Below are 17749 nucleotides of genomic sequence, written 5' to 3'. Positions count from 1 at the left end.
AATGTACCTGGACAGTCATCGTACTGTATGAGGTTTGTTGTTGTGTGCATGTGTTCTGCTACTACTTGCAGTGTGTTCCGAGAACTGTTACTGGCTGTGCTGTTGGGCCGTTCAGTAACCACGTGGGTGACTCCCTTGTTGGTAGTGCTCGGAGACAATGATTTCCGATCTCGCCTTGTTCAACATTGAACTTCTCACTAAACATGTTGCTAAAGCGAACAAGCTGATGCCGCATCATGATGCCCCTCGAAATAGCAACATGGTACGTATACTATGCTTAGATTTTAGCAATTCAACTCACCCACTGTTTACAGTAATAAATCCAGAGCCCCAGAAATGGCGTCACCAGACCCTTTTGACAGCTCCAAGCCAAACCGGCACTTTTCACATGCGCCACAGCTGACGAACCCCCATTCAAGCCCATCTGAACATGCCCGTGCCAGCCACGAGGAAGTACCAGCCACGTTTCCTATCCCACAACAGGTCTAGGCATCGGCCCTGGGGGAAGAACTGACACAGAAATAGAAGCCTGTCTACTCCGTCTTTGGTCAAAGTCGAATTTGGACCGGTCTTTGGATCTGCTTCGCGTGGCGTCAGGATTCCGGCTGTGTTGTCAGCTACCAAGTAGATCCACATGAGCTTCTGCTCACGAACATGTACTTCTATACACCATGACGCAAAGAAGCACTGTACTTCATACAACACTCAGTACCTCCTTCACCCAAGAAACCTCTTCAAAGATTCCTAGTCAATTTTACAATAGACCAAAATATGCATGTGACAGAAGAAGCAAGAAAATTTTCCTTGCAGAGGAAAAAGAGACAAGTCATCTGTGCTCTAACCCGGCCGTTTCAACAACTGCCACGAGCGTTTTAATCACCAACCCCACCCGCCTTTAGATAGGAAAACCCCGTCAACGACGTTTTCCTTGTTTGACGATTGTTTCTTGAGCGTACAGGTAGTATTGTCGGTTGCCGGGACGAAACGTGGCCTGACACACTGTAAAAGAAGACTAGATAAGAAAAGTTGAATTGTAATCGCATGCTCGTCCAGAGGATGTGATGTTCACTCTACGTTTTGGGGTTGCGTCAATGACCGGGAGCAAGAGACGTGATTAACACGGCCCCCTAGTTTTGCAGATGCCATAACATAGCAGTGAACTTTTCAGTTTGACCCTGATGCTGAATATCTGGCGAAATTGTACCTAAACACCTCGAACAGCCCTACCAACACAATCCCGAGACTAAACAATCCAACGTCTTCAAAAGCACCCCCCCACAACGGATAGCACCATAGTAAAACATCTCGTCCACTGCCCATCAGCCCCCCCTCCCAATTCTCAAACCCAACAGCCAAGTTCCCCCCCCTCATTGTCCATTGTCCATACAGTATTCACACTCTAGTCACCTGAAAAGTGACTTCTGCGCAAAAATAATCAAAACCGCCATCGCAAGGAAAGGCCATCTCCAGAACTTGCGCCATATGTGGATCCAGAACACCAAGAGACAGACCCTCGCAGAAGCACTCAAAAAGTGGTTCAGTGAAACCTTTTCTCTCCTTGCTTCCCACATCGGGGAACATGACGGCTACTTCTGCCAAGTCTGTGTGAACGGCCCCCTTCTCTCCACTCACCTTATGCTTGAACCCTGATGCTGCCCATCGGGAACGGCTGTCAAGAAATGTCATGCTGGTCCCGTCCGGTTGGTCGACCCGAACGATTGCCACATGGCGCTGCCGTAAGCTTATACTATAAGACGCATCGCGATCAACCAGATGACTGCAAGTCAGCGTCTTTTCCCGTTCCAAAGCTCGGTCTCGGAGCCGTAGGAGCCGTATCATCTGATCAAGGTCAAGAGCTGAGACAGGCACACCGAGTACTATAAATGGCCCGGATATGCCTCTCCCGCGACGCCAAGGGCATGCAAGCAAACAAACTAGCGGAGGCAGGTCAAGGGGCCAAAGAGGTTTGTATAGATCTATCGTCAAAGCTGACGGAAATTATGAACCAACTCATGTCCCCCGAATGCTATCCCAGATCCCTCCCGTTTCCCCTCCCTCTATATTACACTGGTCACTAAAATTAGGGGTAAATCGAAATAGAAAGGAAGCGAAAAAAAAAGAGCAGTTTGCTATCATCAATCATCATGCCTCTGATTTGTGCCTCATGACCTCGCTCCTTGACACCGAAACGGCAAATGACCGGAAAGACAGGGAAAAAAACCAAAACGAAAATTACCAGAGCATGAAGGAATTCAAGGCCAAAGAGAAGGTGGCGGGCGCAGAGAGTCGGCGCCGCTGCTAGAGGGCCGCCAGTTGTCCGACACGCCAGATCCCCGGCGGCCAAAGTCGTCCTGGGCCGGCGGAGGAGGCAGTGGCAAGAAGAGTCCGGTGCCGTCTCCAACCATGATGCTGCGTCGAACCTCGCCCCGGTCCCAGCCCTCTCCGGCCACATCTGCCGTCAGGCCGTAGGTGCTGACGGGACGTCGTAGCGCCGGACCTACCGTGGTTAATGCGTCCACTTTGCTAAAGTTCCATTTACCGTACTCGTCCGTCTTGGTGTAGATCTCGAGCGTGGTGAGCGGCAGGGGGGCAGGAGGCTTGATCTGCGCCGCAAAAGGGTTGTTGGAACTGAAGCGATGGGCGGCCGGCGCACGGGGTACGCCTAGCTCACGAGGCACGCCCAGCTGCCGAGGAGACTGAAGCTGAGACTGAGGCGAACCGGGCGAACCGGGCGAGGTCCCAAACGGCGCAGCAAACGGATTGCCAAACGTGCTGGACGTGGGCGTGCTCGGCTGGCCTGGAATAGGCATGCGAGCGCTGCGGGTGGAAGCCTGAGACGCGTTCCGCATGTGCCCTCCAGCAAAGCCGGCGTTGGGAGGGGGGAGCCCCTGAAGCTGCTCGGGGAAGGTATCATCGTGGACGAAGAGTCTGCGCAGCCTAGGCATAGACCCTGCGAGCACGGATGAGGCGAGGTACGTGTACCAGCTGGCCTTCATGCTTGCGTACACCTCCTTGTCTGATTCGGTGGAAATCTCCCAGCGCAGCGTCTCGAGATTCGGAGACGCGAGCAGTGGGATGCCCGCATGCTGTGGAAAGGATTCAATGACCTTGGTCTTCATGCCAAGCGACTTAAGATATGGCGCCATGGTCAAGACCTCTGAAAGCCTCTGCGGGTGAACGCCGGTATTGGTCAACGTGAGGACCTTGAGCTGGCGTTGCGTCTCGGGCCAAGCGAGATACTCAATGAGGCCGGCGGCCGTCACCCGAGGAGTCCCCTCCATCACGAACTCCTCCAATGAGGGCATGATAGGCCCCGCTGCGGCTGCCAGCACCTCGTCGGAAATGCTCTCCGTGTCCGTCATCTTCAGGGCGCGGAGGTTTGACAAACAGTGCAACACCGCTCTCATAGTCATGGTGTCGACGCTGATGCCATTGAGCTCCAGAACCTCGAGTTGCGGCCACACCTGGCCGGTAGCCAGCGCTGCCAGGCTCTTCTCCGAGCCTGCGTTGTACGTCATCTTGCGGATATTGGGGCATCTGGCTTGGACTTCAAATCGGAGCGTCGAACTACTCGACTCGTCTGAGAACATGCCCTCGGGAAGATCAACATACTTGAGGCTGGGCAGGACGGCAATGGTCTGGGCCAGCTCCACCTGGCAGTACTCGCGCACCTGGTAGGGCGTCTTGAGGAACTCGACCCTCTTACCGATGCGGGTCGGGTCCTCACGGACAGTGCGGCGGAAAAGCCTGAGCCTTGCCTGCGCCGGGTCCTCAGGAATGGCGTTGCGGTCAAATCTCGTCTGCTTGCGCCTCTCGGCCAGCCAGGCCTCGAGCTTGCAGTAGTGGACTTGGTCAATCCGAACGCTGTGGTACCTGAAAAGGGGGGGAAATTCGAGTTAGGAAACGTGCATGAACGGGGTCGTGGTAAGGGGCAGCTCCAGGCAAGCAAAACTCACAATAGCTTGATGGCATTGTCGTGCCAGGTCCGGTTCACCATCGAACAGTGGGCCAGGTCGCGCAGGTCACACAGCATGCAACCTTCTCCTTTCCCGCTCGCCTCGCACGCATCGTACGTCTCATCGAGAGAATGGGGGCAGACGAAGAAGAAGATGCGCTGCAGAACGTTTGCTGGGAGAACGGCGACGAGCTGGCTCGACCTGAGGCTTGGGGGGAAGTAAGGCTGCCGGCTGATGCTAACAGGGCGGCGCAGTGCCTCAGGAGGGCTGGCCGCCTCCGACTTCTTCTTGTCCTTTCGTCTGAAGGGGAACCTCATTGTGGCGGTGGTGGTTGGGGTTGGATGCTGCAGAACCAAGCTGGACTAGATGGAACGGAACCAAATCAGCCCAAAGCGGGCAAAGAAATGCGGTGATGCTGAAGAAGGAGTCGGCAGTAACGCGTAGCGATAGACCGAAAGGAGGCAAAGGAAGGAAAAAGGAGCGAAATGCGTCCAGAGAAGACTGAAACCAGAAAATCACAACCAGAGACCTAGAAAAAAATAAAAGATTCAGAAAAGAGAGAAACAAAAGAAGAAACGATATTAGGAGCACCAAAAACAGATGCTGCCGTTGCCGAGAAATGCTCAGGGAAGCGTGACGAGAAGCGAAAGCTCCAGACCACAGCTGTCGGTTCAAGCTTAGGTTGTTTCGCGCATCCCTTGCAAGCTCGCTGGTGCCCCGCGAAACAATCGGGCGAGGCTGAAATTGGGGGTCCCTCCACAGCCCGACGGCGGTGCAGAAGCGGGAAGCAGACGAGAGGATTGCGATGTTTCTGCTGGGCAAGACAAGCAAGTGCAAGAACCGGGATCTGAGATGTCAAAAAAAGGAGAGGGGTGTTATGTCGTGTTCTGTTGTTTCTGCCTGCTGCCAGTGCTGGAAGATTGTCGTTGGGACTGGACGCGAGCAGAAGAGTCGAGGGTGAGGAGGAAGAAGAGGAAAAAAGATGAGAAGTGAGAGGAAGAGGGAGGGAGCGCGAGGAAGATGAGGTGGAGGAATCACCGACGGCATATGGCGATTGGCGTTGCTGCAGCTGCTCTGCACGCCACAGCGGCTCCTTGGTGCTAAAAGCCCGTACGGGTACCTGAAAGCCTGAAGCCTCCGCTGAGAAGCATGGAAGCCACCCGCCCAACCGCCGGGTCCCCAGGCGGCGGCCCTTGCGCTCAGGGTCCCTGTAGCGGCTAATGAGAGGGAGCTGCGGCACCTGGCGAGCAGTGGGCTTTGCACTGACATGGAACTGGAGGCCCTCTGAAATCAGAGGGGGGCGTGCGCGGGTTGGGGGCTGTTTGGGCGGCGTGGCGTCCATGGCCAGTGCTTCTGCTTCTCTCGTTGCCCGAGCTGACATTTAAACACGAACAGATCCATTTCACGAGTTCTGTCCAGAAATGGGGGATCCCGGTCACCAAAGGAAAAAAACAAATATTGAACGTGAACACGCAGCCCGGCAGAGGGCAAATACGAGGTGTAAAGTAGTATTGGCGCTCAACTTCCACTGGCTGGCATTTGCCCATTGGAAGGGAAGATTCCAGCGGCCACCTCACTCAAGCAACGTTTATGCGGGGAAGAGACATTGGAATATCAATTGGCTCTCAGGGTCCAGTCTGATTTGCGGCAACTCGCTCCTTGCTAATTTCACCCTCTGACGACAGTTTGATTTGATGGGCAGTGATGAGCGAGGCCTGCAATTTTGCCTCTTCTTTCTCTCCGCTTAGGTTGTCTTTTTTTTGACAGGCGCTGAGACGCGCTCAGGCGCCTATGGATTTCTGTTCCTGCCTTCATGTTGCTTTGCCTTGCTTTGCTTTGCTGTGCATTGGACAATCGCACGAGGCCTTCCACCCCTTGCATGCCATGTCAACAAGCTTATGTTCATGTTTACGGAGGATTTTTTGCTACCACCTTATGCTTACTGGGCGTGCATGTGCCTTACTTACCTTATATTACCACAAGTGCCGGCTTGATCGGAATCGAGTGGCCTTTGGCTGCCCAGCAACAAACAACATGAATGTCCCAGGTCAGCCCTGTGCTGCATCTTCACATGCTTCATCACGGCACAGACATGTGCCCAAACTACATCACACCCATCACATACCACGTCTTGACACGTGCCTTGACGATGAATAGATCCAACACCATCATGTATTACTGATCTTTAACTCAGATGCCAACACCTCGTCAGACACCATGCACTCCGCCACGCAGCCCATCTATCGAACTCGTCTCCTGGGCCAGGAGCATGCCAGGAGAATCAGGAATACATACAAATAAGTATAGTACAGCAAAAAGGCAGAATATGATTAAAAAGAAGGATGAAAAACCAGACCAGGTTGGCATGACTTTCCTGGCCCGTGACGCTGCCGTACATGGTGTACGATTTGCAGCTCCGCACACCGGGACGTTTTCTCGTAACAATAACTGCCGTCTTTGCCTTGCGCCTCCCAGAACATTTTCCCTCCGTTCCCCCACATTAGCCCGTGTAGCCGTCGTCAACCCTCGTCGTCATGATTGGAAAGACATGCCATCATCGCCTGTTGGGCGATTCCAATTGGTTCATTTGCCAGAACAAATGTCCTCATGTCCAAACTGAGATTAAAAAATTGTAATTGCCCTTGCGACCGCAAGTGCTTTTGAGTTCGTAGTATATATGTCAAAAAGAAGAAGGCTCGTCGTCCCCGGACGAGGGAGCTTTTGGATCATCGAGTCTCTTGGGAAAGCTTTTCGACCAGAGCTCTCGATGGCACCAAGCAGGGGCTTAAGCCTTGCGAGAGCGGGTAGTGGCACCGTTGGTCTTGGCTCCAGTGGTGCTGGCACTGGACTTGCCGCTGACGTGGGCAGCCATGTGGACGGGGTCGGGCAGAGGAGCCTGGCTCATGCGGCGCAGGGACTTGCGAGTAGTAGCCTTGCCGTCCTTCTTGTAAGTGGCGAAGTAGAAGGAGATGAAGAGGACCAGGTACGAGCTGAGGATGCCCATGCCAGCAAAGGCAGCAAACTCCTCACCAGCGCACTTGCCAGCGTTGGGCATGTAGGGGAAGTACGTCGAGGTGAAGTAGGTGTACGAGGCGAAGTAGACGAAGCCTGTTTGCCAAACGAGTCAGTCAATGGAAATCGAAAAGAAAGCATCGGAAATGGAAGCATGGTACTCACCAAGGTCGATGATGAACTGAATGATCTGGAGACGAGTAACCCACTCCTTCCACCAGATTCGGACGCCGCGAGCGCTCTGGAAGTAGTACCAGTACATGACGACGTGAACCGTCAGGTTGAGGACAATGGGGACCCAGGAGACGGAGGTCAGGCCAATCAGCTGGGTGTAGCAGAGAAGAGCGGTGGCACCGTGGTGGTAGCAGTGGAGGAAGGTCAACGGCTTCTTCTTGAGGAACAGGAAGACGGTGTCGAGCAGCTCAAGGTACTTGGTGAGGTAGTTGAGCTAAAGGTTCGCGCGTCGTTAGCTTTCTGATCCCTGGCCATTACCGCCACGTTTCAATTGTCGCAAGCTTCTTGTTACTCACATAGTAGAGAACAACCAGAGGCTGAGTCCAGCCGCCATCGTGGTTGCAGATGGCGAAGAAGATGCCCTTGCGGACAAGAGTAGGGAGCAGCTGCTCAATGAAGAGAGCCAGCAAAAAGGCGCTGATGGCGGTCAAGTACAGGTTGTGGATGAGGAAGAGAGACTTGAGCTTGAAGGGCTCGCGGTTGCGCATCAACTCTCGACCGCCGAAGATGATGAGGTAGTAGATGACGATGAAGATGGACGTCGACTTGAGCGTGGACATGGGCGTCTCGAAGGGCACGAACTTGAAGTCATTGGCCGAGTAGCCAACGACGGCCGTCCACAGCTTGTCAAAGATGGGCCATAGATGGATGCCAAAGGGGCGATCGAGCGTCGGGAGCGGCAACTGCTCGTAGAACGTGGCGGGAGCCGAGGCCATGACGGGCAATTGTGCACGAAACAGGTCTCAGATGGAGCGATGAAGCGGCTGGAGAGCCTGGGACGAGAGAGGAAGAGGAAGATGGAAGAATTGAAAGGACCGCCTCTCTCGAGTGGACACGCGACGCGACCAAGCGGAACGACTTCAGTTGATGCCGGACTCAATTGGCGAGACCGCAATGGGATTCGAGGCAAGGAAGATTGCACAGCGAAGGAGCGACGAGAAAAGGAGGGGTAGAGCTTCGACCTCAACGCCGGGGGAAGAAGAAAACAATGGCAGACTCGCGCACAACGGGGGAGAGAAAGGAATGGAGGAGGAGGAAAGAGGACGAAGCGTTAGGAGGAGGGCGGAAGAAATACTTTTAGCACAGGCAAGGCCGCGGGCTTCGATTGTTGCGCTACGGACTACGTGTACATGTACCTGCGACGGCGGAAGTGCCTGACCGTCACCGACTGGCTGCAAGGTGGCCTCGAGGCTGGACCGGGGTACCGTTACTTGGGCGACCAAGGAACTCCAGCCCGCGTGCAAAAGCGGCTCGTCCCCTTTTTCCAGAGTGGAAATTTGGCGTCTGCAGGCGGTGACGCCAAGTTGAGGTCTGGCGCATGTGATTGGGCCTTGTTGCTGCTCAATGGGCTCGCCAGGCGGCCAATCCGAGGTCTGGCAAAGGTCGATTTCTGGCCGAAGTTGCTGCTGCACTGGCCGCACGTGACTCGGCCCCGGGCGCGCATCTCAAGGGCCACCGATCTGGAGCTGGATGCGACCCAACTGCAATTTCGGGGCCGCGCGGACGCCGTGCTTGGACGACGGATTAGTAGTGGTATTCCAGGGCAATTTGGACATGCCGTCACTCCATCATTTGGCCATGTGAGACACCAGGCAGGGCGGCAGCTGAAAAGGTAAGCATCGGAGCCTTGCTGGGCCCGTGCCCGCTGTCTCTGGTAGGGGATACAACAACCCATCCTGCCATCGTCTTGGAATACATACATACGACTGCACTACACTCTCACTTGATGCACCAACATGACAGGTCGAGCATCTACATCCATCAATCTCGACAATTGGCATCTGGAAGCAGTGACTGCACGGCAATTCGGCCTCGAGACACGTCGACGGGATCCCGGTGGCATCGGACGCCGCTTGCTGCCGCGGCCAGGATCCCCGACACCCGGAACCGAGGATTGTGATCGCTAACATCCCTTCCGATCGCACTGATCCTTGATGGATGCAAGTAGTAGTATTGATTCACCTGTCACGACCGATTATGGATTGGTGATATCCAATATCATGTACCAATTCTATGTAGGTAAGACAGCCATCATGACATCGAAACCCAAGTATGCATAGGTACGGACTAATACCAGCTACGATATGAACCATCAAATGGCAATCCGGCCAACCAACCGCTGCTCAGCTGCTGCGCGGAGGTTCGGTATCAGCAGCAGCTCTGGGTCGACAAATAGAAACTGGCCTAATTGAAAAAGCTCAGCCATTCCAATTCCAGCTTCCCTGACAACCCGTACGCACATTCCTCACACACTGTGCTCGGTAGCGCACATCGCGCCCAGCAGGAGCCCCGCCATGATTCCCAATTCGCACCGTATCGTCCCGCTTTTGGCCGGGTAAATCAGGCAATGCCGCACGCTTAGTCATCATGCCGCCCTCAGACGATTTCTCCATTGCTTCTTCCAAAATCACCTCTTCGCCAGCCTATCGGACCCGAAAGCTCCCTCAACGCCAACAGACACACGACCGCCCGGCCTCTCTCCTCTCCGCAAGGCAAACTTCGCTTCTTCTTCTTCTTCTTCTTCTCGCCAGCATCATCACAATGCAGCCCGCCGCTCTGCTCCGCGCCGCCGCCCGCGGCTCCTCCATGGTCCGCGCCTCCGCCGTCCGTCCCGCGCCTTTCGCTGCTGCCCGCTCGGCCATTGCTGCCGCTCGCCCCTTCAGCGTCTCTGCCTCCCGACGGGCCGAGCATGCTGAGGAGACCTTTGAGGAGTTCACTGCCAGGTGAGGCTCGACCACCTTTTCTTATGCGCCAATGTGCGGCGGTTGGGGAGGAAATTGAGAGAGGAATTGCGCTGCTGCGGAGGGAATTTCAGCAAGAGGAGGGAAGCTGGAGAGACAGAAAAAATATGGGCGGAAACAAGCAACAAAACACGAGAAGCGCTGGGCAATTCCAAACTCAACGAACCCTTTTCCGTCACTGAGCTTTTCATTCTCGATATGGGTAAACTGACCCCCGGAGCAGATTCGAGAAGGAGTTTGACGCCGTGCAGGACGTTTTCGAGCTCCAGGTACGTCCATCTTACACCACATCGTATGATGTTTCCGCTAAGCTCACCATTTTTCTAGCGCAACCTCAACAACGCCTTCGCCTACGACCTCGTCCCCTCGCCCTCCGTCGTCGCCGCCGCCCTCAAGGCCGCCCGGAGAGTCAACGACTTTGCTACTGCTGTCCGCATTTTCGAAGGTACGCACCTGAAATTGAGTCATTAGCTCCGTTCTCCACACCCGGGCAATTAGATGCGCCATGCCATGTCAACACAATGGCACGCGGTGATATCATGCCTCTGCGTCACGCAAGCACTCACGTCACAACACACTACGATTCATAACCCTCGAGGCAAGTTATACTGACGGGCACTTTCACTACAAACAGGCATCAAGGCCAAGGTCGAGAACAAGAACCAGTACCAGCAGTACCTCGACGAGCTGAAGCCCCTGCGGGAAGAGCTCGGCGTCTCATTGAAGGAGGACCTCTACCCCGAGGAGAAATAAACGGGCCCAACTCGCTACATTTTCTTTTTTTTCCTGTCTCCCCCAACCATCAGGGAGAGGGTTTAATCAAACGAAAAGAAAGTCTTGTACATTGTTGAAGTGTGTGAGTTTCAGTGCTGGGAAGGCAAAAGAGAAGCGGGACGGCGAAGAGAGAAGTGAAAGGCGGGTTTTAATGGGAACAAAAAGAAGAAGCGGGAGGTATAGTTTCCCACAAAACCAAATGTCTGATAAGTGTGATTGAAGCATATAGTGTATACTGCTCCCTACTGTTGTTGTCGTTGCTGTTGCTGCAAGCTACAAACCTTGCTTCAACAAACAGTCTCTATTTATAAGAGGAAAAAGAAAAAGACACTTTATAAATTTCTTGACTGCATCATCTCTTACCTAGTAGTACCTACTCAGTCACAATTGGTATCATGGTGGTTGTTGTTGCTGTGTAGTACCAGTTCAGTCACATTTGGTATCCTGGCAACGTCCCGGAGCAGTCACTACATAGCTCGCGCTATTCGATTCCGCGTGGTGTCTCTTGTGAAAAATATGTGAAATGCCGTGAGAGACCTTCCTTTATGCCATTCTATATACCTAAGCACGTATCCATCTTGATCCCTGTGTAGAGGCAAATCGCCTGCTGCCAAATCCCTCCTGAATGAAAAGAAAGAAAGAAAGAAATCCATCGAAGGGGGTAAATCTTGGGGAATAGAGTAAAGGAAAAAACACAAGACGAAGAAAAGAAGATAGAGAACAAAGAAGGGCACAACACCTCCCCAACCCAAGTCAAGCATCAGAAACTCGACTCGTGAAAAACACAACCGCATCCGAACTATCCTCCAAGATCCCCATCTGAATCCCTCTCCTCCCCAGGCAGCAGTAGGAGAAGTTATGAAGAACTTACACTCCCCATCATCCCCTCAAATGATCCCATCGACCATTTCCCGGCTGCTGCCCATAAAACTGCATTCCCTCGCCGCCCGCAGCAGGACTGGCCCCCCTGCTAGATGGGGCCCCGTACCCTCGGGCAATGGTTCGCGGGCTCATCATGCCCATGCGTGGACTCCGTGGTACGCTAGACTGTCGGGTCTCTCGCCGTCCGTTCTTAAGCTGACGAAGCTCTTCACGAGCACGCTCGAGCTCCATATCTCTGCTTTGGATCTGAGCCTTGAGTTCTGCAATCTGCTGGAGATAGATATGCGCAGTATTGCTCTCCTGGATCTCATGGATTCGAACCGAATTTTCAGCAGCCTTCTCGCTGAGGTCTTCGTTTTGTCTTCTGAGTTGGTTGTTTTCCGACTGCAGTTCCGATGCCCTCGACGAAGCGTCCTGGTACGTCGACCGGATATAGTCTGCCTCTCGATGGGCATTCTCCAACCGCTTCTCGAGCATAACAATCTTAGCCTGCGCTTCCTGCAAAAGCTTCTCGGATCTTGCCAGAGGTGTATCCTGCGGATCGGAGGCATTCGGATCTTGCGTCAGCCGCGCCACAGTGGCTTCCAGCTCTGCAATCTTCTTCCTCGCTTTTTCGGCTTCTCTCTCTGCCTGTTCCGCGGCAGATTGCATGGCAACCTCTATTTTACGCTTCTCGCTTTCGAACCGAGAGCGGTCTTGGAGCGCAGCACGGTCGGTCTCATAGATCTTGTGCATTGATCTCTCGTACTCCTTGACCCGCTTCTCAAGGCTTGTGATGACAGCTCGATATTCTGCATCACGATTGGAAGCTTCTAGGCGGTGCTCGTAATCCGAAAACTTTGGAGGTCGTTAGCCAGACGTCTATGCGAATGTTGATGGGCATTTTGGAAAGCATACCTTTTCAGCCAATACCTGCAACGCGGTATGTGGTACGTTGATCAACACCTGTGGTCGAGAGGTGTCTCCCCTCGGTGTGGCATATTTCAACAGCGCCTTGACTTCGTCGGATACTGGAGGCAAACCTGTTCCAATAGCTGATACTGCCTCATCAGCAGAAAGCACTCGTGGCCGCTTGCTCTCAAACTCATCCGACTCGTTCTAGGATTCATTCTACATTAGCAACTCAAACACGCAATGCGGTTAGCACGGCCTCTTGGGGGACACCTACATGCTTGCGCTTGCGGCCAGTTTCCGGGTCGCGTTGGACGACACTTGGCAATTGTGACCGCGATTGAGAGTGCACGTAGACGTCGAGAATATTCTCCGGGAGGGGGGTCGGTTCAAACAGAAACGGCTCTTCATCGCTCGAGAGGAACTCGATGATTTGAGCAGCAATCTCATGTGGCTCAGGGTGGTTGGGATCAGGCCTTTCCACAAGGTCTCGAGCGCGCACAATCCCGGAGATCAGGACGCTCTTCCGCTCCAACAGGGTCAAATCCTCCGGTATATGAAGGTCAATATGCTCAATCGAATGGGTCGTAACCAACACCAAAACGAGCGGATGCCTGCTGCCACCAGAGTGAGTTGATAGTCCCCGTGCGATGGAAGAGTGTCTAAAGGAATGGTCGTATCCGATCACGACATCAAATTTTTGGGGGTCGACAAACTCCGTCGGCAGTGCGAGGACCATCTTGGGGCCTGAACCACCAGGATCGACGTGGCCAGTAGCCTTGCAACTAAACGGCATCTTGAGAGCCCATGCCAGATGGCATAGGAGACGGAGGAGGTCTGGTGAGCGAGCGACGATCAAAATGTTTAGATGATTCTCGACGCCTCTCAATAGTTCACGTAGGAAGTTGAACTTTGGGTTCGCATCGCAGCAATACTTAGCCTGATCATCCGGAGACAGTTTTTCCAGGTCGCTGCCCACCGCATCCCCCGGATAATCGCACAAGTTCAATAAATCGTTGAAAAGCTCGTCAATGCGGGCAACTAAAGATAGGTCAGGCTCCGAGTAGTCCTCGTCGCTGAATGACCTGTTGAACGCCTTGATCGAGTTCTTGTATGCGACAATGATACTGTCGTACTTCTCACGCAGGCTTGCTTGGTAAGGGAGAGTCACGATATGCTCCTTGATTGCTGATGGTGGTCCTGCGAAAGATGCCGATGACTCACTGGGGCTGTGTTCAGCTTGAACCGGCTCAGAGGGAGCAGTGTCCGTGAACGATTCCTGCATTAGAGTCTCCTCCGGGTTTACGAAAGACACCAAAGGAATGTCTCTGTATGCTGGTTCTGGTTGGCGGCTGATGTCGGCAAGGGAGACTGTAGATTGTTCTGCATGTATGAATTCAGGGGCAGTTGTAGGGGGTAGCTCCAAGTCCGCCCCGACGAAAGCTGAACCGAAAATATCGGCCAACTCTGCGGCGACCGGCTTCTGTGGAGTTGGGGCTTGTGGTTCGGCTGCTGTATCTAATGTGGCGACACCCTCAATTTCAGGTACCACAGCCGCATGAGCTGTTGCTGGTCTCGCGTGCTCGGGAGAATCCCTGCCCTGGCTGCTGGGCAAATCGACGACGGCATGGTGCATATCGGTTGTTAGCAGAGGCAGCTCGGTGTGGGCGTGAGGCGCGCTTCCTTCCTCTGCCGGCGCAACGTGCTCGACGTTTTCGTGGACCGAAGCCTGATCGTGCTGTGTCTGCTGGGACACCGGCTGACTGGCAACATGAGCCGAGGCAGCTTTCTCGTCGTCATCATCGTCCCAGCGGAATATCCCTGAGAGCTCTGCGTCCAGCGCCGAATGCCGCCTTGCGGCAGCTTGCTCTGGAGTTTCGTTTTCCATTCTGCGACGTTTGTAAGAACTGAGGGGGGTTGATTGCTTCGTTGGCGGTGTTGCAGCTGTTGTTTGATGCCTTGCGACACCTGCTGGCGCTGTGGGCTGTGATGGAACAGCGACAGCCTCCAGTTGATGGCGGATCTGTTCAGACTCGGACGGGGACGAGCTTTCTGCAAGATGTTGGGATAGTGGCTCGAAGTCGCGAGCAACAATCTGAGCAGCCTGAGAAGCTCCTGGGTCTGAAGCAGATGAAGGGCCAGAGGCGGTGGTGGAAACAACCTCGGCAACAGGATGAGCAGGCGATTCAAAGATTCGACTATGAACAGAGCTCTGCGGAGGCTCCAGGAGGAGCGAAAAGGGCGGCTGAGTAAGAAACCTCGGGCTCGCGTCCGATTGCGTAAGTATGGCCTCTGCCGAGCTTGAGGAACCCGGAGGCTGTGGCACGCGGGAGGCAGGCGTGCTGTGCGACACCGACTCGGACAGAGCAGGGCTGCGGGGGCCTGTGGCGTCTCTCAGCTCGTCGGGCTGGCGTGATGGAATGTCAGGGCTGCCAGTTTCATGAGACTCTTGAACGGGGGCCTCGGGTGCGTTGAGAGACTTTGACGGTGATGATGCCTGTCGGTCTTGAGTGGCCCTGGACTGATGTGTCGCTGCTGTCGAGGGACCCTCGAGAGAATCCGGAATGACGCGAGAGCTGGAGTCTGGTACGCTGCCTGGGGGCTGGGGATCAGTCAGCCTGCAAGATGAAGGCAATACGTCGATCTGAGCTTGAGTCCAAGATCGATCCGATGTCTCCTGGGAGTCCGGCACAGTCCCTTGACCAACAGTTTCTTGGCTCTCAATCCCCTGGCTCGCTGGGGCTTGGCTGCTCTGCGCAATGGAGAAGAGGCTGTCCTGACTGTCGCGTTCGGCTACCGGCTGCGTGGAATTGCCGCTCGATTGCGAACCAAAGATGCTCAGATAATCAGCTCGATTGATATTCGCAGGCTCGGGAATCGCCACTACCATAGACCGAGACCTCTCTGGCGAATTGCGTTTCGAGACGACTTCGTCAGGCAGCTCAGAGACGACTCCGTCATGCAGATCCGAGACGACGACGTCAGGTAGGTCCAAGGCGACTGCTTCAGGTAGCTCCGAGACTTCAGACGGCGAAGGGATCGAAGGTGAGGACACAAGAGATACTGGAGGCTCAAGAGACCCGCCCGTGTCGCTTCTGAGAACTTTACGTGGCGGAGCAAGGGAGCAATTCGAAGATGCCGAGCTCAATGAGTTTGAGCGCGGACGCTTCTTCTGACCTTGGTTTATGCGTCGCCGATGAGCAGGCCGCGGCGGCTGACTATCGTCACTGTCTGAATCCGAGGAGGACTCCTTCTGGTCTGCCTGCTGCTCGTCGTGGTCTGGCGGTCCCGACTGCTGCTCTTCCGACTGCTGCTCTTGCTGTTGCTGCTCTTGCAGCAGTTTCTGGGTGTCTAATTCCGGGCCCGGCGCTGGTCCCGGCTCAGCTTGGTGTTCAGCCTGTAGCTCAAGCTGCTGCTGCCTCTGCTGCTGGTCTTCTTGGAGACGCTTCTCAGCCTTTATGTTCTCCCATTCCTCTTTGGCCGCAGATGTTACCTCTCTACTCTTCCATGCAAGTTAGTCCAGCGTCCAACTACCTTACGCGCATAAAGCATGCAGGCGGCGAGCATCATGTCAGACTCACCCACTCAGGAGGATACTCCTTTCCGGTCTTGGGGTCGTCCTTCCACTTGACGAGGTATTCGACGAAACCCTTGTCGGTCCTTTCAGCAAGAATTCCCGTAATCTCCCAGAACTCTTCCTCTGGGGCTTTTTTCTTGGAGGATCTGGACTTCTTAGAAGTGGTTCTACGCGGCATTGGCCTGAATGAGACGAATCAGCGGAGATCGCGGTGTCTGCCTGGGACTTGAAGCTGAAGAGGGCGGGAACAGCTCCGCGGCACTGAAGCTGTTGCTGTAAGCCAGGCGGCCCGAGCCAAAGCGTCTGGCAGACTCTGGCGCAGGGCGCTGTGCAGAGGTTGATGTAAGTCGAGTGACTGGAGAGGCGAGGCTGAGATGCGCCAGCGGCCCACCAGCGACGATTTCAGAAGGTCGGACAAGGGCGATGCGACAAGAAGGGCGACTCTTTTGGCTGGGGGAGCTGCCGGCTGGCTAATCACGTGGAGGCGCCAACCTCTGAATTCCAGCGAGGCGAAATCCGCTGGTTGGTTGGCGGGGCGAGCGCAAGGCGAAGGGTCCGACCGCTGACAGGGGACTGGACGGGGGGGAAACTGGTGTCAGACAAAGACACGAGACTGGGCGTGTTGTTGGTGATGCGACTGCGAGGCTGGCAGAGTGTCGAGCGTGTCGTTCGTACCTGGTGATTCGTGTCGGTGCTGATGTAATGAAGATGAAGTGAAACAGAATAATCGGTACGGATGATGCAGACTTGTGTTTCGTATCGTAGATGAAAAGAGAAGGAGAAGACGATGGCTCTGATCAACGGATCCTAGGAGAAGAGAAGAGAAAAGAGAAGGTCCAAGAGACGCTGCACAGGTAACAAGCTGGAGGAGATGGCCGGGTGTCAAATGCGCAGAGTCGAGGTGCTGAAGAGGTGGAAGAAGGAAGAATCTCGCTTGGCCTCAACGCCCGACTTAATCTCCTCTGCTGGGCCCCTCCGCTCCCTTTGACGTACTTCGTACCTCGACCTGACTGACCTTTGCCTGACCTCGTGGTGCTGGCACAAACACTTTCAAGTTGTTTATTGGCTATTGTTGGTGCACTGTTCGGCCAAACAAACATCGAATGAAAGAAAAGTCATTTCCTGCCCGCCTCACCTTTGCCCGACATGCGCGGCGGACCCTTGTAGGCTGTCGCCGTGGATTCACTTGGGAGGTCGGTGGTGGTGCCGCCCAGCAGCTGGAACTGGCCGGCCTTGGTGCTCTTCACTGGCTGGCAGTGATGGGGAGTAGAATGGAAGCCAAAGAAGCTCACCTTGCGCTCAGCCGGTAACCGGGCAGCGTCAATGGCTTCCATGGGCGGCAGAGCGAGCGACAATGGGGACAAAGAGAACATCAAAGAACAAGCAACTTGAGCCGCGTTCAAACGTCCTGGTTCCACGATGCCTCAGATAAAGAAAGAAAAGCCAGCTCTACCTATCACAGGTGCAGATCACGAGTGCTGCTCGAGCCCCTATATTCGTCTGGGAGATATCATTCGTAGCCTGCAGTTGGTGCTTCTATATAAGGTAGATACGATATGCGCCCCTTGTGATACAGTCAAGACGAGGCGCATCACCACTTGTATGCCTCTCAATGGCCCGGACGGCTCGCAGATGTCCTGCACAAACGGGAAAATCTTCCGAGACTCGCCGCCCCGAGATGC

The 17749-nt window shown here is 54.5% G+C and overlaps 4 protein-coding genes across 4 annotated transcripts; 1 reads left to right on the top strand and 3 right to left on the bottom strand.

Annotated features, from left to right (window-relative positions):
- Positions 1 to 2252: 2252 nt before the first annotated feature.
- Positions 2253 to 4273, bottom strand: BBK36DRAFT_49647 (hypothetical protein; the record flags this gene model as incomplete). Its single annotated transcript, XM_024898156.1, has 3 exons — positions 2253 to 2662; positions 2729 to 3864; positions 3957 to 4273. 3 exons carry the CDS (start codon positions 4271 to 4273, stop codon positions 2253 to 2255), a joined length of 1863 nt encoding a protein of 620 aa, XP_024751313.1.
- Positions 4274 to 6741: 2468 nt separating this feature from the next.
- Positions 6742 to 7918, bottom strand: BBK36DRAFT_1114303 (elongation of fatty acids protein 3; the record flags this gene model as incomplete). The annotated part of the gene is made up of 3 exons (XM_024890012.1): positions 6742 to 7064; positions 7134 to 7416; positions 7499 to 7918. 3 exons carry the CDS (start codon positions 7916 to 7918, stop codon positions 6742 to 6744), a joined length of 1026 nt encoding a protein of 341 aa, XP_024751312.1.
- A 2243-nt stretch (positions 7919 to 10161) lies between these two features.
- Positions 10162 to 10696, top strand: BBK36DRAFT_49687 (cytochrome c oxidase; the record flags this gene model as incomplete). The annotated part of the gene is made up of 3 exons (XM_024898159.1): positions 10162 to 10212; positions 10271 to 10388; positions 10578 to 10696. Coding segments are annotated over 3 exons (288 nt in total), but the record flags the coding sequence as incomplete, so codon positions are not given.
- A 900-nt stretch (positions 10697 to 11596) lies between these two features.
- Positions 11597 to 16245, bottom strand: BBK36DRAFT_1115161 (hypothetical protein; the record flags this gene model as incomplete). Its single annotated transcript, XM_024890104.1, has 4 exons — positions 11597 to 12436; positions 12497 to 12697; positions 12768 to 15992; positions 16072 to 16245. The coding sequence occupies 4 exons, from the start codon at positions 16243 to 16245 to the stop codon at positions 11597 to 11599; spliced, it is 4440 nt and encodes a 1479-aa protein (XP_024751310.1).
- Between the last annotated feature and the right edge of the window lie 1504 nt (positions 16246 to 17749).

Source organism: Trichoderma citrinoviride (genome assembly GCF_003025115.1).
Source record: "Trichoderma citrinoviride strain TUCIM 6016 unplaced genomic scaffold BBK36scaffold_4, whole genome shotgun sequence".
NCBI classification, from domain to species: domain Eukaryota; kingdom Fungi; phylum Ascomycota; class Sordariomycetes; order Hypocreales; family Hypocreaceae; genus Trichoderma; species Trichoderma citrinoviride.
This window is presented reverse-complemented; position numbering and strand designations above follow the sequence as displayed.